This window comes from Balaenoptera physalus (genome assembly GCF_965194825.1).
Source record: "Balaenoptera physalus genome assembly, chromosome: 1".
In the NCBI taxonomy this organism is placed as follows: Eukaryota; Metazoa; Chordata; class Mammalia; order Artiodactyla; family Balaenopteridae; genus Balaenoptera; species Balaenoptera physalus.
Window position 1 is genome coordinate 173,382,133 of NC_138882.1, and position 25,624 is coordinate 173,407,756.

The 25,624-nt window shown below is 49.6% G+C and overlaps 1 protein-coding gene across 1 annotated transcript in view; it reads left to right on the forward strand.

Moving 5' to 3' along the window:
* MECR (mitochondrial trans-2-enoyl-CoA reductase) overlaps positions 1-25,624 on the forward strand; it is a 31,381-nt gene that overhangs the window by 1,966 nt on the left and 3,791 nt on the right. The window contains exons 2-9 of the mRNA XM_082469098.1: positions 10,663-10,760; positions 11,225-11,356; positions 17,600-17,743; positions 20,393-20,495; positions 21,537-21,639; positions 22,619-22,692; positions 24,785-24,845; positions 25,010-25,082. Coding sequence (XP_082325224.1) covers positions 10,663-10,760; positions 11,225-11,356; positions 17,600-17,743; positions 20,393-20,495; positions 21,537-21,639; positions 22,619-22,692; positions 24,785-24,845; positions 25,010-25,082 — 788 coding nt within the window. The remainder of the gene's footprint in view (positions 1-10,662; positions 10,761-11,224; positions 11,357-17,599; positions 17,744-20,392; positions 20,496-21,536; positions 21,640-22,618; positions 22,693-24,784; positions 24,846-25,009; positions 25,083-25,624) is intronic.

Genomic DNA, 25,624 nt, shown 5'->3' on the forward strand with positions numbered 1-25,624 from the left:
GCCTAGCCACATCCACCATTAGAGCAATTGAAAAGAATGTTGAGAAGACACCGTCAGTCAATAAACCCCAATTTGTATGTTGATTATAGGTAATAAATCACCATGTTGGGAAGACATCTCCCTGAGGATTGCTGTAATGAGTTGGTAAAGCTCTGATGAACACTCTTTTTCCAGGAGTGCATCCCAAACAGGAACGATGTAGTGCCTCTCTCACAGGCTTGCAATTTATGCGTCTGGTGCAGGACCTGCCACAAAATAGGAGCTGCAAAAACATTAGTTGAATCTGAATCTAATTTCTGTAGTAAGTGCACCTTTTATTGAGTTCTGTGGTGATGAGGAAGGCATCTCCAATGTGCAGGGACCCTGAGAAAAGGCATGGGAAGGTTAGGCAGCTGAGTGCAGCTGCCTCCTGATTGATTCCCTCCCCTTGGAGAGTCAGGGAAGCTAGAACAGACCGGTCTGGTTGCAGATGCCACTTAGGAAAAAAAGACAACTTGTCTCCTTGTGTGGAACCCTGATAATTTCCAGGAAGTTCAAGACATGATACTTCCACGAAGCATTGTATTCAAGCTTGGCCTCACATCTCAGTCACCTGTGGCACTTATGGAAACTATGTATTCCCAGGTGCCACTCCCTAGGTACTTAGTGGGTCTAGAACAGCCCTAAACATCTGAGTTTTTAAAGCTCTCCAAGTGACTCTGGTGCCTAGGCCAGGGTTGAAAACCATTGCCCTGTGGATACGGATTGTCAGGCACGCAGTAATTCTCTCTGCCCCTGAAGGGCAGCTTTCCCTCCTGACCCAGATTCAGGTGACCTGACTTGTTCGTGTATGGACTGAGGCCAGAGGCTGGGATTCTCTTCTTTGTAGTCATGTCTTAGGTGGTTTAGGGTAACCACGCTGTCACAGAAAGAATCAGGTGTCCTTTAAACATCCTGGTGACTGGATGTGTCAGGTTACACCAGGTGGGGTCGTGGTGTCTGAGCAGAGTATTCCCCGACCTGCTGTGGTTTGCGATACTTGCACTGTGGGCGGAGCTCTGGGAACAGCAGGGAGGGAAGGAGGAAGAGTCTGCTCAGATCTGAGGTTGCAGAACTCCTCAGAATGAGGCCTCCAGGGGCCTCCGGTTCTTGTGTCAACATTCTGAATGTCCCTCTCTTCATTCCTCTTGGCCCCAAACATTCCAGCTGTTCTCTACTAAGGCCTTTTCCTTTGGTCTCTTAGAGTTTCTTTCTTTTATGCCCAAACTGAATCCCCTAAATAAGCACTTGGGCCTTTTTCATGTAAAGAATTGAACTGCTGACCTAAATGAAGCAAGACTGCAGGAGAAAATTACAAAGACGGGAGAATTACAAACATTCCAGAAATATCAGAGGTCCCCATGACCATCATCCCTCATGCAGAGTTCTGGATTCTCTATCACATAATTCCCAGAAACTCCAATGTCCTCTTTCCTTTTGTTCCTGGAAGTCCCATTTTAGAACTTGCTGTTCTCTGGATCTTGTGGTAAAAACAGCTCTCATTTATTGTGTACCTACCATGCAGCAGGCATTGGGCTAAGTTCTCCACGTATATTATGGATTTTAAAAATCACAGTAGGGGCTTCCCTGGTGGCGCAGTGGTTAAGAATCCGCCTGCCAATGCAGAGGACATGGGTTCAAGCCCTGATCTGGGAAGATCCCACATGCCACAGAGCAACTAAGCCCGTGCGCCACAACTACTGAAGCCCGTGCACCTAGAGCCTGTGCTCCGCAACAAGAGAAGCCCACGCACCACAACGAAGAGTAGCCCCCGCTCACTGCAAGTAGAGGAAGCCCGCGCGCAGCAACAAAGACCCAACGCAGCCAAAAATAAATAAATAGAATAAATAAATTTATTTTTAAAAATTAAATTAAAAAAATAAATAAATAAAAATCACAGTAACCCAGTTTGCTCATTGCTATCACCATTTTACAGATAAGAGAGCTGAGGCTCAAGACACTTGAAAGTCACTCGCCCAAGATCATACAACTATGATGTCCCTTCTTTACTAAAGGTCCATGATATAGACATAGGCCTGAAGAAACAATGACAGTCATCTCAAATGTTTTTTGAGCATGAGATGGAGTATAAAACTGGGAAGAAGGTAGGTCAGAAGAGAAGGTGGAATTCTAGGTCATTCAGGTGACCCCAAGTCTCTGCTGTTCGTAGGAAGCGCAGCCCCCTCCCCACCCCCAGGGAAGATGGTAGGAATGCTGTCCTCTGTCTTGTCCCCTTTTCAGGATCCTGACACTTTCATAAAACAGCATCCTAGTCATCATGTCTTTCTCACCTGCCTGCTGCTAGCACAGAATGAAACCTTTGGCCCAATACCCATTCTGTCTTAGCCAGATGGAATTTGGGGGAGCAGGTGGTGGGGACCCAGGCTGTATAGGTGGTGAGTTCTCACTGTAGGGCACTGTTTACTCTCAGGGGATTACTTCTTTTTACAGTTGATGCCAGTGTTTAAAACCAAAACTCTGTGCAAGTGACTTGGTTTTTAAACCAGAATTACAGTACTTTGAAAAAAAATTTAGCATTCTGGTTTGGCACCCTAAGAACTGGGATTTGTTTGCTTATTTGTCTCCTGGAGCTATTTTCTGTGGTCATGAATGAAAGAGGAGAGGACAGAACTCATTGTGCACCTACCATGTGAGCCAGCATTTATTCTTCGAGGGCCTACTAAGCGCTAGGTACTGAAGGTGCAGAGATTGATAATCTGTGGCCTTTGCCCTCAAGGAGCTCACACTGTAGTCCAGGAGATGGTGCAGGGGGTAAGTGCTATGATATCTATGTTTAGAGTCTGTGGACACCCAGAAGACGAGCACCCGACCCTACCCCCTCGGGGTGGTCAGAATGCTTTCTCTGAAGACATGAGGTCTAAGTCGAGTCCCCCAGAAGATCAGGTGAGCCATATACAAGGAGGGAAAGTAGAAGAACCTGCATGGGCAGAAGCCCAGAGGGAAGAGAAAATGTGGTGTGTCTGACTAAGGAATATTTGTTGGGCACCCTCATATGTGATCTTTGAGGGAGGAATCTGTGGAAACAGGCTCAGAAGGGACGAGCTTGAGGTCACAGGATTCAGACTCAAGCTGGATTTCACATCCTGTGACACCGTTACATTACCTTCCCTCTGGACTTCACATGACGCGGCCGGGTTTGGGGCCCAGCCCTTCTACCCTCTTTTCCTCATTCTTGCCTCTGAGGGTGAAACTTGGCGGCACACCTCTGAGGGATTGCATGGTAGACGGGGGTTTCCCAACGTGCAGAGTGTCTGGGAGGAAGTTCTTACCATCCGGCCCTCTCCCAGCAGCTCCTGCAAGCACGCTGGCGTGATTCCAGGTCTTTCCCACCCTGGATGGCGTGGGAAGGGTCTTCATTTTAGAGAAGGAAAAGCAAAGATGACATGAGGCTAATGTGTGGCTCAAGGGGTGTCATTGGGGACCACCTGCAAGAGCACCGGCCTGGCTTCTAGTCCCACCCACGCCACTCATTGTTAGAATGAGGACATCACTCCAGTCTCCATTCTTTTCAGTTTTTGTTGTTGTTGTTGTTGTTTTGTTTTGTTTGGGGGGGGGTTTATTGAAGTATAGTTGATTTACAATGTTGTGTTAGTTTCTGGTGTACAGCAAAGTGATTCAGTTATATATACATATTCTTTTTCAAATTCTTTTTCATTATAGTTTATTACAGGATACTGAATATAGTTTCCTGTGCTATTCCATTCTTTTCATTTATTTTTTGATAAAAGAAAGGGGTTGACCAAGGTCAGCGGCGGTAAACATGGGAATGCGTGCCATCCCCCCGCCCTGTCTTCTGTGCCAGTGACAAATCTTCACAGCTCCTTTTTCTGTGTACCTCAAAACCTACACACCTCTCTGCCTCATTCTCCCCAAACAACACTTTTTCCTGCCAAGACAAGATGAGGCCTCAGCATCCTTCTCAACATTACCCTGCAGCCGTGGAAATGGTTCTGAGGCTTGAGTCCTCTGATCCAACAATTGTCTAGCTCCGACAAGTCTGTGAAGCTGAAGCAGGCGTTGGACTGCCTGCTCGCCAGTGTTTGCTCCAGGGAGCAACGATGTGACTTGAAGTAAGGGGTCCTGGGCACAAGATTTCACCAAGGGCCCCCTTGCCATTGGTTAGTTACACGATCAGAGGCCCACCAGGCAGGGGCTGCATGGTCGTCATCCTACCCGTCAAAGAGAAAAGCGGCTGCAGGCAGGGCCTCTGCCCCCTGCCGTGGCCCAGTCTTGCTCTCTGAGACAGCAAGGAGGGTTAGGCCTCAGCAGACTAAGCAACACTCTCTGCAGCTCCCTTCAAGCAAGTTTCCTGATGTTAGGAGATGTAGAATATTATGGGGCTTGCAACCTTTCTGGTAATCTTAGTTGAGGAAAGTAGGAGATTGAGAGGGTAGGGAGAGGGTTTCTTTGCCAACCCTGGGTAGAAACTTCCAGAAGTTGCCTTCTGTCTCTGATTCCCTTGCATTCAAAGCGATTGTGCTACAGAACAAAAAGTCCTGAATGGTGGGAAGGCAAGATGACTTGGAGGCAGAGAACCCGGAAGAGGCGCAGGGAGGCAAGCGGGAGTGTCCGCACACCACGAAGAAACACAGAACCCGTGAGCTTTGCCCAGGAAAGGCAAAGAGCCCGGGACTCCATGAGAACCCCACCAGCTGTGGCCACCAGCATCCCCTGCTGGGGGGCGAGCTGGAGAACTTCATTCCTCCACAGTTGCCCAGTTGTGCCCTGCTTATTAATGATTAATCAAATGCCAGAACAGTGTACCTAGCACGCCCAGCACTTCACTAAATCACAGAAGGCGGCTTGTTTGTGACCATGGGGACTGCAGACAGACCTGGGAGAGCCACGTAAGACATCGGTTACCTTCCCCCAGTGCCCTGTGTTGGAACGCACATTCTTGGCTCTCTGTAATGAGCAGAGGAGAAAGTCTCTGTGGCCCATGACAACTCTTCCTGCGCAAAATGACAAGTGACCACTTTGAGGTGATTGAGTGGAAGATGCAAGATAAGTACAAATGGTTGCTAATTAAATGCGGAAGGCAGGAAAGATATCTTAGCAGAGCTGGCTGATGCCCGCCTTACACAGCCAGTATAACTGAGCCAGGCCCCAGAGTACTGGCCTCTTTTTCCCCCCTCTCAAAAGGCTCTTTCTTCTGCCTGCTTTTGTCTCCCTTGTCGTTCATATGGCATCACAGGTGTACAGCCTTTGCCTCAAAGGAGCCATTGTGACCTTATCCAGTGTGGGATCTGTCGAATGAAGGCAGAGGCATCCCTCCGAGTCGCGTGGCGCCACTACTCACAGGGGAAGGGACTGAACGGTCTTGGGAAAGTGACTTGAGATGCAGCCAGGCTGTGTTTGGGTGCCTCCTTTGCACTCCATAACACAGCCACCAGTTTCTTTGGTGAGTTTAAAGCAAAAAAAAAAAAAACGAAGAAATTGCTATCATTACACCCGAGGTCCAACTCCTGGAATTCAGACTCGGCCCGGTTTTCCTTCCTGTCTCAGCAGAATGGTATCCTTGACGACGCAGTTAGAACTGTCTGCAGGAACAGCAGTGTCTGGTATTGATGGCATTCCGTGGGGCAGGCTGGGGCTGGTCTCCCTGGTGAGACGCAGCTGGACCAACACACCTCCCGCTGGGCAAGCAGCCTGTGTCAGGCCTGTCCCCGCCCTCACCCACCTCTGTCTGCAGCTTCAACTTTCCGTCTCCTGCCCCACTCCCCTTCCCTCCCACTTCTGTGAATGTCAACTGGTGCAGAGCAGCTAGGCTCCCAGAAGACAAGAGGACCGGGAGCAGGTTGCAGCCCAGTGCAGCACTTTTCAAACTGCTGTTTGCGGTACTCGGTGCGCTGTGAGGGTAGTGTCCTCAGCTGAGTTAACTCTGGAAACTCTGGATTACACGAAGCCACGTGGGTTTCTTTACTGGAGGACTTCTCAGAGCCTTTATCACTCTAATGTGCAGTTTGAATCTTATGAAGGGAGTTTCGTAGGCAGCGTTTCCCAAAAGTATTGGACCCCAGGGAATACCTATTAATATCTCCCAGGACAGAGGTTCCACACACACAGTGTAGGGGATGCCGGCTTAGTGTTCCGACAGTCTGAGCTTTGGAGTCAAGCTTAAGATCAAGTCTTGCCACTTACTAACAGTTTAACCTTGGGCACGTTAACATAACTTCTCTGAGCTTCAGTTCCCATCTGAAAATTGGGGTGATAGCACCCTCCAGACATTTTGAGGACTCAACAGCGTCTTGTATATGAACGCTAAGCACAGTGTCTGGAGCTTGGTAAGCTGTTAACGGTAGTTATCATTTAATTGTCCAGCCAGATCACCCAGAATAAGTTTATCTACCATCCTAGACTCCACCCACGCGCAGCTGACTCAGCTCTGTGTGTCCAGCGCAGAGCACCTTCTGCTCCATTCCGTACTGCAGGCCACCTGCTTCGGGCTTCAGATGTAACACCTTCCTCCCCGCTCCAAGCCGCTCTTCCTGCCTCCTATCTCAACATCCAGTTGCCCAAGCCTGCAACTTGGGCTATCAGCCATGATGATGGCCCTCCAGCCATCAAAGGCTCCCCAGCCACCCCCATGGAGTCAGTCACCAAGTGATATCAATGCCACTTTTTATTTAAGAGATTCCAGGTTATCAGATCCTTCTCTCCATTCCCACAACTCCAATCTAGACTGCACCTGTGCCTGGCCTACCATCAGGTCGGATTCTTTACCATTCCCTCTGGCAGGAAATCCTTCCTTTCTCTCAGTCCACCCCATAAACTCCCGTTTATCCTTCAAGCTCCAGCTAAGATATCACGCCTTCCGAAGTCCCTTTGGTAACCCTTTGCTCTCCCTCCGACTGGTCACACACTCAGTCGGCTTTAGCACTACAAGCGCCCTCCCAGTGTTTCCACATGTGAGTCCCCACACCATCAATCTCCTGGGCAGGAGATACTATTTTTTTCATCTTTAAAGCCCTTGGCACAGTCCCTGGCACTTAGTAGGACTGTTGATAAATATTTGTTTAATTAAATTTACTTGAATTTTCCAAAAAGTTGCCATCTTCCTTTGAGTGATTCATTGATTTTTTTCAGAGGTATAGCCAGCTGTTTCAAAGGTTTCCTTGGATATTCCCACCTCTGACAACAGCTGCCATTTCTTCAGCATCTCCTGTGTATCAGGCACTCTAGCAAGTGCTTTATGTCCATTAACTCACCTAATCCATGAGCTGACTTCTAGCGTTCTCCCATTCCACAGATGAGTACTGTGAGGTTCAGCCAGCTGGTCAGTGACCGAGGTAGGATTCACACCCAGGACTGCCTGTTTCACTCCAAATCCATGCTCTACCCTTCATCTATGAACTGAGATCTACCTGTATTCTTATCCTGACCACGGTCATCTAGATTTTTAAGAATTACAAATGTACTACAAATTTGATCTGCACTCTCCTGTGAGGAAAAGAGGCATGGGTTTTTGCTTAGATTGAACTCCCTTAAGGATAATCTCCGTTTTTGTTTGCACCCATCGTTCAGGGGCATTTTTCTAAACAGCCCAAGACCAGGGAGAGCAAGTACCAGCCTCAGTAGCTAAGTCCCTGGGGTGTGAGCCCCTCCCCTGACTCCCTGACCGTCGCTTTTGCACCACATTTTCTCACTAAAGAGGAAAATGGGATAATTTCTTTAAGAAGCGTTCTCCAGCACTGTTGTGGTCCCAGATGCTGTGCTGAACACTGAGTTAAGACTAAAAGTTCTCTGCCCTCCGTGAGCTTATAGCCTAGTAGGGAGACAACACACATTCTGACTTTAAAACTCAGTGATAAGTAAAAAGTACCCTGAACCGAGTCTGAAAGACCTGGATTCAAATCCAAATTCATATCTGCACTCCAAAATCCAGAAAGCTCTGAAAACTAGCAGTTTTGTTTTTTCATAACTCATTTGGAGGCAAAACCTAATCTGGAGTGAAGTTTTTATATGGTCACTGTTCAACCCACTTAGTGTGAATATTCCTACTTTTTGCTTCAGGAAGAATGTGTCTGATGGGAGTGCTGCCCATCCCCCAGGGAGAGGTGCAGATAACACACGGGCCTGAACTCTGGAGGACATCCGGCCCCAGGGGTTGGAAAAAGGCATGTGAACTTATGCTTTGTGATCAGTTGAAGAAAGTGTATGAAAAGACTTCATCAACTAGGTGGTCTTATATGGCATAGTCACCCCATCTGTGTAATGGGAGCACTGAGGGTGGAGCAAGTGATTTTTTTCAGGGCCAAGAAGAGGGTCAAAAGATGCTTTAGGGGAAGTACAATTTCAGCCAGGTCCTAAAGGGTGAGTTCAATTTCTCACTTTGCAGAGAAGCTGTGGAAAAGGAATTCTGGGCTGAGGGAAGAGCGTGTAGAAAATGTGCAGGAAAAAATGTCTTTAAGTAGCTTGAGCATGTGGACTCTGTCAGCTTACAGAAGAACTCTGATTATCTGTCAAGCTGCGAGAGAGAAGCGGTACAGATAATATAAAGGGGCAGCTCGTCCACAATCCATTTGCTCTGGGCAGGATTTTTCTCTGGAGTGCAGACTTACATATGTGTTCACAGAGAAACAGTGCCGTCTGGGTTGACGCCTCCCTGCTTATCCTGGTGGGGAGTCTGTGGAGCCCCCCCCGCCCCCCGGCTCCCCAAGCAGGCCCAGCAAGGGTCAAGGCTGCCCACTACTCCAGGCTTTCTCTTGCAGCCCTCTGCGTGGTGTGGGGTCAGCCCTTCACCAGCCGGCTTCTCTGGCGTCAGACTGCCAGGTTCAAACCGAATCAGCCACTTACGACTTTTGGTGGCCTGAAACAAGTTATTTATTGCGCCTTTGTTCCTCGGCTGTAAAATCAGAATAATATGAAAGCTCACACGGAAAGCACTCAGCTGCATGCCTGACTGGTACTTACTCAAACAGTAGTTATTATTATTACGAGGACTCTCCCTCCTCCAGCTATGTATAAATACATACATTCCTTAATACTTAACCTAAAAGGGGAAAAAAAGCCCTTTCTGTATTCTCTCTGCCCTGGTCATCAACTCCTTCCTAGTTAACCATTTTCTGTAGAGAGTGTTTTTACTTTGATTTTTTGCAGCTGTTTCTCAATCATGGTAAAGCATGGCCTCCCTTACTTTGGTCATAATCCAGTACAGGGATTCCCAGGTTGGGTCCCCAGGGGTCCTCGTAGGCAGTCAGAGGGATTCCCATGCTAATTTCAGGTACTGGTTTAGAGCAAGGTAAGTAAGAGAGCCAACTCTGAAAGTGGATAAGCCCCGCCCTGACCAATTGTAAGTTTCATCATCTCTAGGAGCCTTCATTTCCTGCTTGATAGAATGGGAACATTCATACTTTCATCACAGGGGTGTTACATCTTAGATTATGTGTCGAAAGCCCTTAGCACAGGACCTGGTGTATAATAAACACCTCACAAATGCCTGCCACAATTATTACTACTAGTACAAGCCATTTCTTAGAAATCACACTTTTACCCCAAGTGGAGCCTCAGGTATAATTAAAAGATCAGATTTCAGCAGGAAGTGGGTGGAATTACATCAGCTTAGTGAAGTGACACTGTTGCCTAATGCTAAGAACCTCTGGTTGGCTTTTATATGTGCCTTTGGTAAGTAAAAATAAGGAGAATTATTAACAAGTACATTTGGGCAGAGAAAAGCACTGCAAACATGAAGTCTTAGAGGTGTGGAGAGAGACAGAAAAGGAATCTCTGATAATTAAAAGTCATGAGGATCCATTGGTCTAATACACTGATCAGTCCTTTCTGGTTGGAAGGTCTCCTTTTATTAAAAAAAAAAAAAAAAAAGTGGCACATGGGCATTGCCACTGGGCAGGTTTTACCCATTAACCAACATTCCAGTGGATAAAGACGTTAGTCCCCTGATGTCTACAGCGCACGCACCGTGAGCAAAGGGAGTTACCACACAGGCTTGAAATGGGAAGAGCTCTTGGAAGTGATCAGGTGCAAGTGGGGGTGATGGTGGCATCACCCCCATTTTACAAATGGAGAAATGAAGGCCTAGAGCAGGGAAGAAACCTGCCTGCGGTGACGCAGCCATCCTGTGATGGAGTTTCACACCTGAGGCCCTCAGCTCTCCATCCAGCATCCTTTCTGACAGACCAGATCCTCATCCGGAAGGGACATCCTTCCAGGGGGTGAACCACAGTCACCCAGGGAGTTCTTTCCCAACTCCATGGGCCATCTCTATTTCCCTCACCACTTGGGGTGCCCCTGATCTGGAGATTCTGATTCAGTAGGTCAGCCCTGGGGCCTGAGAATCCATAATATTAGTGTACCAGGTGATTCTTAGCATCTCTAACCACTACTAACCCATGCCCGCAGGAGTTCTAGCTATTTTCTGCCCTAGAGTGGGTGGCGGAGTGGAAAGGTCACTAGGGACTTTCCACTTGCAGTTAATGAGCATTACCCTGTGTCCTGTACTAATTCCTTATAGCTCCTCTCTCTTTCTTAACAACCCTAATTCCTGGGCACACAATGGCAGCTCGAAAATGTTGCTGCCTGACCTACTTAGGGGAGATGATTTGAGCAAAAGACTCCCTGGCTAGCCTGGCTGACATGAACATCTCTCTCTGGCTTTGTGCTTAGACTGAAGAACCTGGAGCTGGCTGCTGTGGGCGGATCAGACGTCCACGTGAAGATGCTGGCGGCCCCTGTCAATCCATCTGACATTAATATGATCCAAGGTAACCTTGGTTTCTGTGGCTTATGTTAATTGGCTTTTTTGCTTAGCCGCCACCTCGTTTTCATTCCTCCCCAGGTGTGGGTGTGAAGTTCCTGTGATTAGCAGCAGCTGTTCTCCAGATGAGCCGTCTACAGACTGTGTGAGCCCCCTCTGGCCTCCCCTCCCTGGAATGTGAGGCTTTTTGAGTTAGGAAGATTGCAGCAGGGAGCAAACCAACCCTTGTGAAGTGTGCGATATGCTGGGCTCATTTCCTACATTATCTTATCTAATCTTCATAATAACCATGAATCTGAGGTGTATTATCCCCCTTTACAGATGAAGAAGCTCGGGCTCAGAGAGGTTGGTTAGTTACACAGCTGGTCAGAGGCAGAGGCCAGAGCAGGCTGAGGTCTGTCTGACTCCAAAGTCCATGCTCTTTCCCTGCCCAAGCTTCACTGGATGATGCTTTGTGCTCTTCTCCCTTAGGCAATTATGGCCTCCTTCCCAAGCTGCCTGCTGTTGGAGGGAATGAAGGTGTTGGACAGGTCGTAGCAGTGGGCAGCAGTGTGACCGGGGTGAAGCCAGGAGACTGGGTGATTCCAGCGAATGCTGGTTTGGGTGAGTTTCTCCAGGTGTCTGCAGCTTTTCGTTGTTTCAGATCCTGTTTCACCCGCGTGCTACACATTTGTTTATTGTCTCTGTAAGTAAGCAGCGCAGGGTTTCTTATTAAGTCCATATACCCACCTCCAGTGGGGATGGAAGCTGGACCAAGAGAGCAGCAGTTCTGTTTCTTTTGCTCAGGAGGTGATACACCTGCTCTCATTACTGTGGGTGCATGTTGATCGGAGCTATGAGTCTCCGAATCCCTACATCCCTAGGGAATGTAGGGTGCAATGGGGAATCAAATAAGACAACCCCTTCCCTCCAGGAGGTTAAAATCTAATTGAAGAAATCTCCAAACCAACAACCTCCATAAAGGGAGTGCTGCAAGTTCACAGGAACCAGAGGGCACTTCTGGCGACTCTGTGTGAGATAGACACAGTCTTAAGGAAAGATCAGGGCTTCATGGAGGAGGCTTCATTGGAAGGGACCTTTGATGGATGAATTTTGGTAGGTGGAGGTGCGCCCCAAATTGTGGCATTTAGAGGAAACAAAATGAGCAAAGACACAAGGGTGAGTTTGGGGAAATGGAGGAGAACCCAGTGTAGCCACAGCAGAGGATGAGCATGTGGGGGAGGACTGCAAAAGTGAAGGGGAGGTTACAGAGCAGGTGGGGCCGCCTGGGGAAGGCCCTGTGAAAGCCATGCTGAGAGTTAGGGTTTTCTGTGACATGTGGTGAAGAGTCTTTGGTGAGATTTGTGTTTTAGTACTTGGTCGTTTTTGAGGCACAAACATTATACAAATGGATCCTGACAGGAGCCACAAGAGGGAAGCAGGGCTGACATCCATCCCATTGGACATACGAGGAACTGAAACCTAAGAAGAAGCCCTTGTCCAAATGCAAACAGCTAACTAAAAGGAGATCCCCTTGGACTCTTGTCTCCTCCGTTTTTCCGGCTACACTCCAATGGAAGGACCCTTTGGGTTATAACTTGCAGAGAGTCAACTCAAACTTGTTTTGCCAGAAAAGAAGTTAATTGGTTTGTGGAACTGGGAAGTGCAAGAGATGGAAGGCTTCAGGCACAGCTGGATCCAGAAACACCAATGCTATGAGAGCTCTTTCTCTTATTCTCATTAGCTCTCCAATGGGATCTCCCCACACAGTGATATAGGAATAGCAACAAATATTGACCACTCCCTTTGTACCAGGCACTGTTGTAAGCACTTTACCTATATTTACTCAGTCATTCCCACAACATGAGGTAGATACTGTTATCATTCCCATTATGCAGATGAGACTACAGTAAATGTAAAGGATTAAGCAATTTGCCCAAGGTCACCCAGCCAATAAGTGGTGGAGGTAAGATGCAGACCCACTCTGATATATACCTTTTATAGATGGCCACCAGCAGCCTGAGGTTTACATCATCCTGAGAGCAAACGAAGAAGCATGTCCTCCAGAATGTGTCCAATACAACCATATCCATCCCCCAGAAGGGCTCTGACCAGCCCTGTCTGAATCCTTGCCCATCCATGAACCTTTCACTAGTGGGTGGGCTTAGGCCACTCCAATTGCCCTGGTTGAGTCTCTTGCCAACCTCTGTGGTATAGAGAGTGAGGCCTTGTGGTCGACAGCCCCAGAGGTTAGGAAGGAGCAGTTCTAGAAAGAAAAATGTACCAAGCAAGAGAAAACAGTACCAGGAGTCTACTAGAAGTTCTTTCCTTCTCTGAGATCAGGGAAGTGCCAAGGATGGCCCCACCCTCTCTGAAAGTCCCCTGGCAGTGAAAGAGCATAGCCAGGTGAGCAAATTGAGATCTGTAAGGATTCACTGGATACTGACTGGTGCTTCGGGCCAGCCCCCGTACAGAGTGAAGGGCACACAACGTGGGTCAGGCACAGTCTGTGCCCTCAAAGTGCTCTTGGCTGGGAGTGGGAAAAGAGCACTTAATACAGTGCAGTGTAATGAGTGGTGTAATCACAGGATGAACACAAAGGCAAGAGTTCCCTATCTTGGGAAGCATTAGGAAAGGCTTCTCAGAGAAGTGATGCTTGAACTGGGTCTGGAAGACAGTAGAAGTACAGCCAGGGGAGGAAGGGCTTCCCAGGCAGGGAATGCGGCATGGGCAAAGGTGTGGCGATGGGAGAAGGCACGGCACCATCGGCACTGCAGGTAGCTCAGTATGGCTGGGTCATGGGTGGATAGGGAGAAGTGAGATGAGGCTGGAGGGGTCGGCTGGGGTCTGGTCGTGGAGGGCTCGCATCCACCGTCACTGGGGGCCTGATGAAGAGTGAACACGAGGAATGATTTGATCAGATTTGTGCAGTGCAGAGAATGCTCTGGAAGGGCAGAGGGTGGAGGCAGGAAGCCAGTGAGGAGGTGGCTGAGCAGTCCACGCTTCTGACGACGAGGGCCTGAGCAAGTAGTGCTGTAGGGCTGGAGAGACGGGGTGGACCTAGAAGCTTGGTGAGATTGGAGAGAATAAAGGACACGTGCCAGGTGTGTACGTAATTGCACGTGTGTGGGGGGGTGATAGCCAGAGCAGGGATTTCTCCCCGGAGGAAAGGTGATTCTTTTAAACCAGGTGCCAGTCGGAGAGGATGGGGATGAGGATTTTATCATTGTCAGGATGCTAATTAACTCAGTTTATTCAGTAAACATTTTGTGAGCATCTGAGGGTGCCAGGCTCTAACATACAGCAGCGAACAGACATGGTCTTTCTTCTAGTGAAGACTGCCGTTTAGTAGAGTAGCAGTCATTAAAGAGATAAGTCCTCAACTGGCCAGATCTTGGGCATTTTTCATGCACTGGGCTACTCAGCTGCTGCTGCGCCTGTAGCCAGCTTTTTCCCACATGCAACCAGTCCCAAGGGAGACAGAGCCAGCTAATGTGCGAACTGGCTTTCTCATTGGAAACACTCAAAGCCCCCTGAGGCAGCATGGGGCATAGCAAGCACTGGCCTGGGAATGAGATACAGGCTCTCCTTCCACCACCACCACCCCATGACCTTGTTTAAATCACAACTACTTTGAGCCTCAGTTTCCTCATCTCTAAAATGGAGCTAATAGTCGTTGCCTTATCTGTCTCAACTGAGGGAATACATACAATGATCTTTGCAAACACTACATTTGCGGCAGACTTTTTTCTTAAAGGGCGAATTAGTAAATATTTTAGGTTTTGCAGGCCATTCCACTTCTACTCAACCCTGCCAATGTAAATAGCCATAAATAATACATTAAAAGTGGGTTATGTTCCAATGAAGCTTTATTTACAAAAACAGGTGGTGAGCCAAGTTTGGCCCATTGGCCATAGGTTAGGGACCCCTGTGTTAGATGACAGAGATGGTTAAGGGTCAGGTGCATGTGAGTGCAGAATGGGAGTCCTCAGAACTCGGGCCTGGGAATTCGGATCAGAAAAGGAGACCAAGGGGTGTTCCACACCTACTGTGTACCAGGCACAATGACAGTCTGTACAATGTCATCACTTAATCTTCACACTCTAGCGGGAGTGTTATTCTCCGCATTTCATAGATCAGAAAAACTGCAACTCAAAAAGGGTGAAGTGATCATTCAAAGTCAACACAACTAGTGAGTGGCAGAGCCAGGGCTTTTAAGCAGGTCTCTACAACTCCAAAGTCTAAGGGTTTCTACTTTAAAGCCCTGGAGGCTGACGTGGGTGCTGCCCCCATCCCACCCAGGTTCTCTTAAGAAGACGATTAGGGACTGCCAAGCCCCAGAAATCCGTGTCAAGGGTTGGATTTCCATTGTCCTGCCACTAAGGGGAAGTAGAAAACACCTTTGATTTCACGCACAGAAAGCCATTCACTAAGCGTCTGGCACAGAGTAGAGTACAGTAAACGTTGACTAAGATGAATGAGGGTGATAGTTATGAAGATGACGCTGAAGATCTGAAAACCAGGCTGCATGAAGCCCAGAGACAGACAAGGCACCTCCTGGACTCCAAAGCAGTCCTTCAGTTTTTCAACCTCTTTTTTTCTCAGCCAGAAATCTACTCTGGGATTGACACAGCCTTTAATAAAGAGTGTTCCTGCCTCCTATCGCCACTTCCTGGCCCCTAAAGCCCACCTTGGTTCTCCCCTTCTGCAACACAATTAGCGGTCTAGGCTGGCCCCTGCTCCCCACACTGGACCACGTAGAGCCAGGGCACTGTCGGAATCCCAGCCACTGGGTCATGAGTCACACTCGAGAGCCTTGGAAGGGTAGGCCGAGGGCCCCTGAGACATCACAGCCACCAGACACCAAGCCAACAAGGCTCCAAGTCGTTTCCCTGAGGTGACTTAGCAAGTGCGCAGCAAGCCAGGGCTTGAATCTGCATCTGTCTGACTCTCTGCTTTACACAGGATCCCGCCTGCACAGGTGAGGACCTGTCACCCAATGCTCATCAAATCCTGTTGATTCTATCTTCAAAACATAACTCGAATGCATCTACTTTTCCTCATCCCCACTGCCAAAGTCTAGGCAACCATCACCTCGCATCTGGGCCCCTCCAGAAGCCCCCTGATCGGCCTCCCTGTTCCCACTCTGCCCGCCCCCCGCCGACCCCCGCCACAGTCTTTTCCACGCAGCAACAAAGTGATCTTAAAGCATAAATCCAATCACCTCAGACTTCTCTAAAATTAGAAGCTTCCTGGACGCTTCCTGGGACTTCCCTGCCAGTCCTGTGGTTAAGACTCTGCGCTTCCGCTGCAGGGAGCACGGGTTCGAGCCCTGGTTGGGGAATTAAGATCCCGCATGCCGTGCAGTGCGGCCAAAAAATAAATAAATAAATAAAAAAGAAAAAATTAAAGCTTCCTATTCACTAAAATAAAATCCGTTCTTTATGCCATGACCCTGAGCCCTTATGTTTTTCAGACTGCAGGCTGTGACCCATTAGCAAAATCAATCCAGTGGGTTACAAACAGAATTTTTCTTTTGTTAAAGTTGGTCAGAATAGAATAGAAAATAACAGTACATCACATAGAGTAGGGTAAGTATTGTTCCATGAAACTTCGGCTTCTGTTATGAATCTGTGTATGTGTACACGTGTTTATGTACGTACATGTACTGAGTTAGACTGTAACACACGGTTACTGTGAGTCAAGATCATGAAAGCCTGTGTGACGTCCCTCCAGCCTGTGCCACGTCAACCATGTCCCCAGCCACTCTTCCCACCATTCTCTCCCCTCCAGTGTGCATTCTTCCTGCTCCATTCCTCTATCCGTCCTGCCTCAGAGTCTCTGCACATGCTTCTTCCTCCACTGGAATGTTCTTTGTGGATTCTGAGAGGCTGCATCTCTATCCTTCAACTCTTAGCCTGTCGCCTCCTCAGAGAAGCTGTCCCTGACTCCTCCCATCTAAAGTAATTCTCTCCTCTCTCTCCCTACCTCTGTCTCTCTCTCTCTCTCTGTATAACTTAGAATTCTTGTACTTGCTTGTTCGTGTCTCACCTGTTCTGCTCCACTGGAGTGAGCGCGCTGTGAACGTAAGGACTGTGTCGTTGTTGGAGGGGCCTGGCTCACAGCCGGTGCCGGATGAGTATCTGCAGACGGAAGTGGGCAGCCCGGGGAGCTGGGCGACGGGGCAAGTCACAGCCTCAGTTCCTGCCCTGTTGAGTGAGGACTTTAAATTGGACATTTTATTATTCTTTTGTCTAGAACTGGAATGTGGGCTGGGGGTTAATGAGCATTTTTTTCCAGTTTACAGGATTGTTTTCACGTCCCATATCTCGTTTGATCTGTGCAACAGTTCTTGGGGGAGGCCAGTCAAGGTTCTTCTTGCCAGTGTCATCTACATATTAGAAAAACCAGATCTCAGTGACTTAGTGCTGTGCTCAGACTAGCAGACCAGCAAAGCCAGGTCCCACACCTCGGCCTCTGACTTTGGCTTTCATGCTTTTTTCCATAATACCACCCGAGTCACCCTGCCTTAGGTGAGAATGAGGGCCGAGTGGGAAAATGGGGCTTTCTCAGCTTCTCTTGCGCTGGTAATGATGTTGGTGTCTCACCCTCAGGGTCCAGTAGTTTGAGATCCTCAGCCACCTGCTGTGTGACACTAGCTAAATCTACTGGTCACTGATGTGGGAATAACACAGTCCCTAACGTAATTATCACGAGGACTCAGGCATTCAAAAAGGCTTTGGGATTTTCCTTTTTCTCCAAGTATTACTGAAGTCCGCTGTCCTCGATGCCCGTCCACTGAGGAGGGGGAGTGGGGCTGGGCATGGAGGGGGTCGTTCCTTACTCCCCTGGCCTCCCCCTTCTTAGGAACCTGGCGGACCGAGGCTGTGTTCAGCGAGGAAGCGCTCATCTCGGTTCCCAGTGACATCCCTCTTCAGAGCGCCGCCACCCTGGGCGTCAATCCCTGTACGGCCTACCGGATGCTGATGGACTTTGAGCGGCTGCGGCCAGGTAGGAACCGCAGTGGGTGGGCAGGCCAGGCACTCCTGACTGGGGTGTGACCCATGTCCCGACCCTGAGGCCTGGGAACTTACCTGCGAGGAAGGCGGCCCCAACCTGGGTGGTGGTGTTGCTTTACATGGAAAGATGTTAGCTTGGATCCTGGAAAACATGCTGAAACCTCATGAGGAGCACACCCTAGAAAACCGCTGAAGGGTCACATTCCCTAGAGCTTGGGATGGAATTCTGTCATTCAGCAAAATCGTATGGAGCTGTGCTGAGCTCTGGGGCTACAAAGCCAGACAACATAGACACAGTCCCTGTGTTTTCAATAAAATGCTGAACTTAGTCTTTCCACTCAGCACTGCCAGAGCACTTTCCAGCCCACATACGTGCCTTTCCATGCATTGCCCTGTCAAATGCACTGGACGTCAGAGCGGTGCAACGAGGTCCACAGCACGGGTCTGAACCCCAGCTTCGCCTCACTAACTGGGAACTGACCTCTCAAATCATCAGACTTTTCATCCGTGAAATGGAGAGTAAGGGGTTCTGAGGGCTCACTGAAACATGCCGTGTGACACTTAGCACAGGGCCTGGCATACAGCACAGTGAAGGTGCACGCTGTTATCATTCTCCCTTTTTATAAATGAGGAAACTGAGGTCCAGAAAGGTAAATTATTGGCATGAGATCACTCAGCAAGGAAACGACAAAGCCAGGTGTTTTATTCCAGGTTCCCCTGAAAGCAGAGCCTAAGAAAAGAACTGGGGGCCGACAGTTCGCTGGGGAGGTGACCCCAGGAAGCAGGAGTGAGGGACTGGGGACAGGGACAGGGAAGGAGGAAGAGCCAGCGAAAGCTGATCCTGCCGTGGGCAACCGGGGCCCAGTCCTGCTGGGGACCCTCCACAGACCCTCACAGAACCCTCCTCAGAATTAACCTGCAAGTGACAGGAGGCTGGGCCGGTTACCCACCAACTCCCGTCCCCCGTGGTTGGAGGGTTACCCCACACACCACGCATATGCAGGAGCTGGCAGGGGCCCTAGAGATCACGCAGTCCAGCTCTGTCATGCCGACGAGGAAACTGAGGTGAAGAGATGCCGGAGTGTGATCACCTTCGGTGGCAGCTCTGCGTAAGCCTGGCTGAAAACCAGTCCCAGCTTCCTGCAGAGACAAATGCCAGTTCTCCCAGCTGTGGCAGAGCAGCCCTAGGTCTCTTTAAGTGCAGAAAGCCAGCAGGTGTGATCAGGGACCTTTGCTCAAGTCCCAGTGCAGCAGATGTTTTGGTCGCCTGCATCCTCTCCCCTCAGACCCCGTCTGATTTGGGCTGCAGCTGTGGTCGTCACATCAGGCTATTCTGACACCACCCACCTCAAATGCCCATGGTGTATCTCTCCACTTTCCTGCCCCAGGGCTGGTGTGAAACGTGTGATCTTGACCCATAGTAAGAATTACACTTTAAATTGTCATCCAGTACATAGACGTATATGAATATATATGTAATGAAAACCAAAGTTTTATGGAATAATATTTACCCTCACTATGTATGATGCACTCCACTATTTTTTTATTCTATTTTCCTTGATTTTAACTTTAAAAAAAAAAAAAAAAAAAAGCTTGCCACCCACTAGGTTGGTTTCATAACCCACTGACGGGTGACGATCTGTAGGCTGACCCTAGCTAAGGAGGATGGGCCTTCTTCCAGAAAGTCCTCTGCCTCTAGCACGAGATCCCTGCTGCCTCTCAAAACCCAGATAGCATTTCAGGGGAACAGAGCCCCTTCCCGGACACAACAGCACCGGGCTCTAAGGAGGAGCACCCCGGCGGGCGCTCCTGGGGCTCCTGTTTCATGGGGAGAAACTGAGCTTCAAAGAGGTCAGGACTCATCCCGCCCCGTTCACTTTCCGTTACAGTCAGTGGAGAAGCTGGGACTCACACCCCAGTATGTCTCGTTCCAGAGCCCATGCTTTTCCCAGCATGGCCCGCGGCCTCCCCCGTTGGCTAAGTCCAAAGTTAGACCCGGCTTTGACCACAGACTATCTGGAGGTCCCTGTCTCAGGGGCTGCCAGTTTCTCCAGTGCAGCTCTAATCCCATTTTGAGGCAGTGCATCTTCCCCTCAAGAAGCCGCAGGCTGTTGATAGAGATGGACTGAGATAACAACCAAGTATAAGTCAGGGCTGACCGTGACCATGAACAGAGACGGCCACAGAGTGCTGTGGGAGTGCACGGGGGAAGAATCTGGGAAGGCTTCATGTAGGAAGCCACACTCGAGCTGTCCTTCCAAGGATACATAGGATTTGAAAACGAAGGGAGACGGAAAGGGGAAAACATTGCCAGCCAAAGAAATAACCTAAGCAGAGACTTGAGGACATAAAAATTGGGAGGATGATGAAGGATGCAAAATCATTTACACAGCAGGGTCTAAGTTGCATCCAGTGTGAACTCTTGAGTTGCTGAATCCTGGCAGGCTTCATGGGTGTTGTAGAGGTTTGTGGGGCACGGGAGAAGAGTGAACAACAGTCCAAGGACTGAGAAGGCTCAGCAGCCAGGTCCTGGGTCCCTTCAGAGTCTGAGGACTCCACCTCTGGCCCTATAATAGGATCCTAGGCTGGAAGCCCTTGACTTATTACAGGTCTCAACTTGAGTCTCTTCCTGGCTCCACAGGGGATTCTGTCATCCAGAATGCATCCAACAGTGGAGTGGGGCAAGCAGTCATCCAGATCGCCGCAGCCCTGGGACTGAGGACCATCAACGTGGTCCGAGACAGGTGCGTGGGAAGGCCTGATCCCAGCACACCACTTGGGCCTTTCCGCCTGCCACCCGCGGGTGCCCATGTTTCCACCAGGTGGCGCCCTTGCATAAGCGGTCTTCCTTTCCTGTGGGCAGGAGCTGGCTTATAGCTGAGTCAGCCACCAGCACTGAAGTCCAGTGGCTTTTGGCTATAGGATGAATGAATCTGAAATGTAAAGGGAGGGCAGGAAGGAGAAGGCCCTTAGTGAACAGCTAAGAGTTTCTGAGACTCTTGACTTATGATAAACCTCATGTTTTTAAAACCACAGTTCACATTTGGGAATGTTTTAAGCTGTGTTATTCTTTCTGTGAACTGACTAACCCAGAGCCCTTGTTTCCCTTGCATTTGTGTGATACTTTGAAGTGCACTAAATACAGATGTAAAGGAGATGGGGCAGGTTTGTCATCAGAGAGAGGAAGCCACTTGCTCAGGAAGACACAGCAAACCAATGACAAACTTAGTTTCCCAATTTGTTCTCTCTCTATCATATCATCCAACTTCCTTAAGCCTCACCATCCACGCACGTGGTTGTGTCTCTTCAGGGAAGCCCAGCCTCGGCAGGAGAACTGATACTCGCTTCAGTTCCCCATCCCCTCAGTTGTGCTAACAAAAAAATTGTTCTGTTTGCCTTGGTAAAGAGGCTCAGAGCCACTCCTGGACCGGAGTGTGTTTGCACAACACTCTGAAGAGCCCCTTGAAAAGAGGAGGAAAGGAAGCAGAGTTTGGCGTTTCAGTAGAAGAAATCAGGAAGTGAAATGACTCCTCCCTGAGCCCAGATAGTTTCTAGCGTCCTTGGGCTGACAGGAGCAGTAGAAACCTCCCAGTGCTCTCTCACGCCAGTGAGGAAACTGAGGCCAAGAGATGCCGGCATGTCATGAGACTGGTGGCCAGGCCCAGCTTAGCTTCCCACAAAGAGAAGCTCGGGTTCTCACAGCTGTGGCAGAGGGGTCCTGGGAGCCTTCCGTGGAGAAAGTGAGCAGATATGACCGAGGACCTTGAATTGTGTTTGTTTTCCAGACCTGACATCCAGAAGCTGACCGACAGACTGAAGAATCTGGGGGCCCATCATGTTGTCACAGAAGAGGAACTAAGAAAACATGAGATGAAAAACTTCTTTAAGGTACCAGTGATGAGGGACATTGCACCTCCATTCCAGGCCCAACTCCCTGAAGAAAGAAATTCGCTTGAATTGGAAAAGCTGGCACTGGCCCCATTCATCTCCAAAATCCTCCCTTTGTCTCTTTTCGTGGAAGGATAAAGCCCATTCCCTCAGCCAGGGGAAAGCATGCATTAAGTGCCCGGGGCTGTGAGGGGGCAGGAGAGACAGACAAGGTTTAGGAAACCCTGTATGATTGGTAGTTTTGAACGTTAGTGGTGGACTACATCAGCCCACACAGCCGAAGTGAATCTCAGAGCTGGGAGAGAGCTGAGGAAACTGAGGCACAGGAGGGAAGAGAAAGAAAAGAAGTCACATTTCCAAAGCATCTGCCGTATATTTTATCTGATAATCCCCACAAAAGCTCTGCAAAGTAGGTGCTGTCTATTTTATAGGTGAGAAAACGAAGACTTGGAAAAAAAGAAAGGACTTCACTGAGACCACACAGTCATAAGTGGTGGAGTCGGGCTGGTCCCAGGCCTCTCTGAACTCAAAGCCCCTTAACCCTGCCCAGCACACCTAGTAAGTGACAGAACCACATCTCAGCCTCTTGTCACTGAACCCTGGAGGGACCGGACACACACTTGCTTGAGAACACGTGCCTCTTGAGAACATTTCTGAAGCAGTAGGTCAGCACATCTAATATAAACTGAGTTGTAAGTGCTGAGAAGAGGGGGAAATGAAGTCCGTCAAAACAGAACATAGGTGCCCTTTGTCTGTTCTTTCCCAGAGGAGGTGAGTTTTGAACAAAATCCTAAAACAGATAACAGGATTAAGCTGGTAAAGAAAAGGCCCTTCCCAGACAGCGTTGGAAGGCATGACTGTCCCACTTTCTTCGCTCCTTCCTGACACAGCCCTTGGGCCAGGGAAGTGCTGTTTATAGCAAGTTTCAAACCCCACCACAGAGGGGTAGCTCACTCACTGCAGGTCCCTTCTTTTCCAGGACGTGCCCCAGCCTCAGCTTGCTCTCAACTGTGTCGGCGGGAAAAGCTCCACGGAGCTGCTGCGGCACTTGGCGTAAGTCCCTCGGCCCCGCGGGTCCAGTGCACAAAGGCGCCCTCCCGGGATTTAGCCAGGAGGACCACCGAGTGACCAAGTCCCAGTGTCCAGTGCAGGCCAAGGCCAGGTCAGCACGATCCGGAGTAGGAAGATGGGACCCACGTCATGTCCTAGTTACCTGGGCCCACCCTTTCTCAGCCTCCTCCTTTACAGATGACCATCTGGCTCTGTTCTCCTAGGGACCCCAGAAGTAGACTGCTGGGCGCTCTGTGATAGGGGAACGGGTAAGGATTCATAACCTAGGGGCATCTGAAAAAGTCACTTAGTCCTAGCTTATTAGCTTTTAAATGTTTTATTAGCTTTTAAAAATAGATTCTAATTTTAAAGGTAACATCATGCTGTTACAAAACATCTTGAAAGCATGTAAAAGTACAAAGGACAAATTAAGCACAAAGCTTACCTATCATCCCACCACAGAGGGGGATGACATGTTGACAGTGCATGTCCTTTCCTTTTTTCATTAAATATAAACTTCTCAAATTGAAGGGCGCCTGAAAGGACACTTCCCAACTAGAGCACCAACATTTGTTAACTCATATTTGCTAGCACTCACTAGCCACAGGGTACCTAGATGGCTGAGACACTGGGGGAACCCTCTAGAACTCAGGCTGGATGGGAATTTGGGTCATGTGATCAGAGAGCTGTAGTCACAATCACAGAGTGTTTACCATGCACCAGACTGTGCAGAGTGCATGATGTACCCCTTCCACAATCGCCTAGGTGAGGGGTACTGCTCCCATCCCCGTCCACACGAGGCCCAGAGAGGGTTGTCAGCTTGCCCGAGTTGCTGTGGCTCCGAGCATACCTCTTCAGCCCTACTCTGGGCAGCCTCCGAGGCCAACTACCATCCCCACGTGGCTCGTGCTTACTAGCTGTGGACCTATGAAAAGTTAAGCAATATGTGAAAAACGATCCAGGTCTCAGTCTCTTCATCAGTAAAATGGGGGGATATAAACCCTTTCTGCCTCAGAAGGTGAGTCCAAGGGGCTCTGAGGTCTGTACACAGCACTATACAAATGAGAGGTGGGCCCCAGTTTTCTCATCTGTGAAATAGGAGTCATAAAAGTCCTCCCTTGGGGTTACTGTGAGGATTCACTGGCCAGCACATGTGAAGTGCTCTGACCTGTGCCTGGCACATAGTAAACACCCAGTATACGTATACGGTAGCCATTCTGATTAGATCAAGTGAAGTGCAGGTCCACGGAGGGGGGGCTCGCCCCCCCACCATGCAGGAGCTACTTTCCAGAGCAGGTGGCAGTTGAAGGGAACTAAAGACCAGACTGGCCCCCAGCCTCAGGCACAGAGAGTTACCTGCCTCTCTCTCAGCAGCTTCTTCCATCCTGGAGTTCACGGAGCCTCCCTTGTGTTGTCCCAAAATGTATCTCGGGTCATCCTTGATCAACAAACTCCTAAAAGAGCCAGGGGAGTGGGGAGGGGAGCACAGGTTGTCAGGCATGTGAAGTCCTAGCTTACGTTTTAAAAATTATCTGAGCCCCTCTCCTGTTTGACCGCTGGGGCGGGTGTGGGTGTCAGACAGCAGGTCCTGACAATCGCCATTGTCCTCTGCACCGTCCACACCGTTCCTTAGCTGCGTCGTCTCACTGGAGCGTGTACAGGAGAGGCAGTGTGGCCCTCTGTGGACATGTTGCCCAGCGTCATACACCAACAGTGGAGTAGAGCCCGGCCCGATCTACTTCCGGCTCCACTCATGACTCGGGTTGTGAGCTTTGCTCAGCGGAGTATTTTTCTCTGCGGCTCTTCCGCAAAGCCTGACTGGGAGCTTAACTCTGGGCTCCCAACCCTGGCTAGACATAGAGGTCGTCTTCAGGGGGTGTTTGCTTGCTTGTTTGTTTTCTGTCGTTTTTAATATAGAGCTTTGCTTCCCAATTCATTAGGTCTGGGTCGGGCCTAGGGATCTGTATTTTTGAACCCTTCCCAAGGATTCTGAGAACGAGGTTTAGGAACCAGGGTTGGAATAGATGCATTGTAACTGGTTCAAGAAGGGCTCTGTCTCTACCTGCGACCACTCTCTTCTCTCTGGACCCTTCAGGCCTGGAGGAACCATGGTGACCTATGGGGGGATGGCCAAGCAGCCTGTCATCGCCTCTGTGGTAAGCTGGTGGGGCGGGGTGGGGGAGTGCCAGGAGACGGGGGCCTGGACACCACCGTTGTCTAAACTCAGGCAGCGCCCCCCGGCCCTGGGGGAATCCATACCTTAAGCAGTGCCTGGAGTTCTTGCCCTCAGAGCCCCAGTATGTCCTTCCTGTGTCCACAGAGCCTGCTCATTTTTAAGGATCTCAAACTTCGGGGCTTTTGGTTATCCCAGTGGAAGAAGGACCACAGTCCAGGTAAGTGGATGATGGCCCCATTACCAAGGGTCACATGAGAGGGCAGTGCCCACTGCAGAAGTGACCAGCCACTCTGAGCCCTGGAGAGGTGATTGGACGCCCAGGCCCACAACAGGATAAAGGAAAACAGTCTCTAAATACAGCTGCAGTCAGCAAATAGTTATTGGACCAAAGTGGGCTAGTCCTTGGGGCACCATATTGAACAAGGCACCCCCTGCCACCCTCCTGAGGAGCTGACAGTGGGGAAGCCTGCCGTGGAAGACAGCCAAGTAAAGGGAACAGACTCTGGAACCGGCCTGCCCAGGCCCAAATCCTGCTTCCACCGTTACTGGCTATGGGCTCTGCCGAGTGAGCTGTGGGACATTGGCAAGTTACTTAACCTCTGCCTCGGTTTAAATGTCATAATTGTTTAAACTATTGTCAGCTCTGTCTGACACAGGAGGAAACAGAGGCTCAGAGTAGCTAGGTAGCTGGCCCCGAGTCGTCGCCACCTGAGGGGTGTGTAGCCAGGGCGTGAACAGCCTCTCTGCCTCCAAAACCTG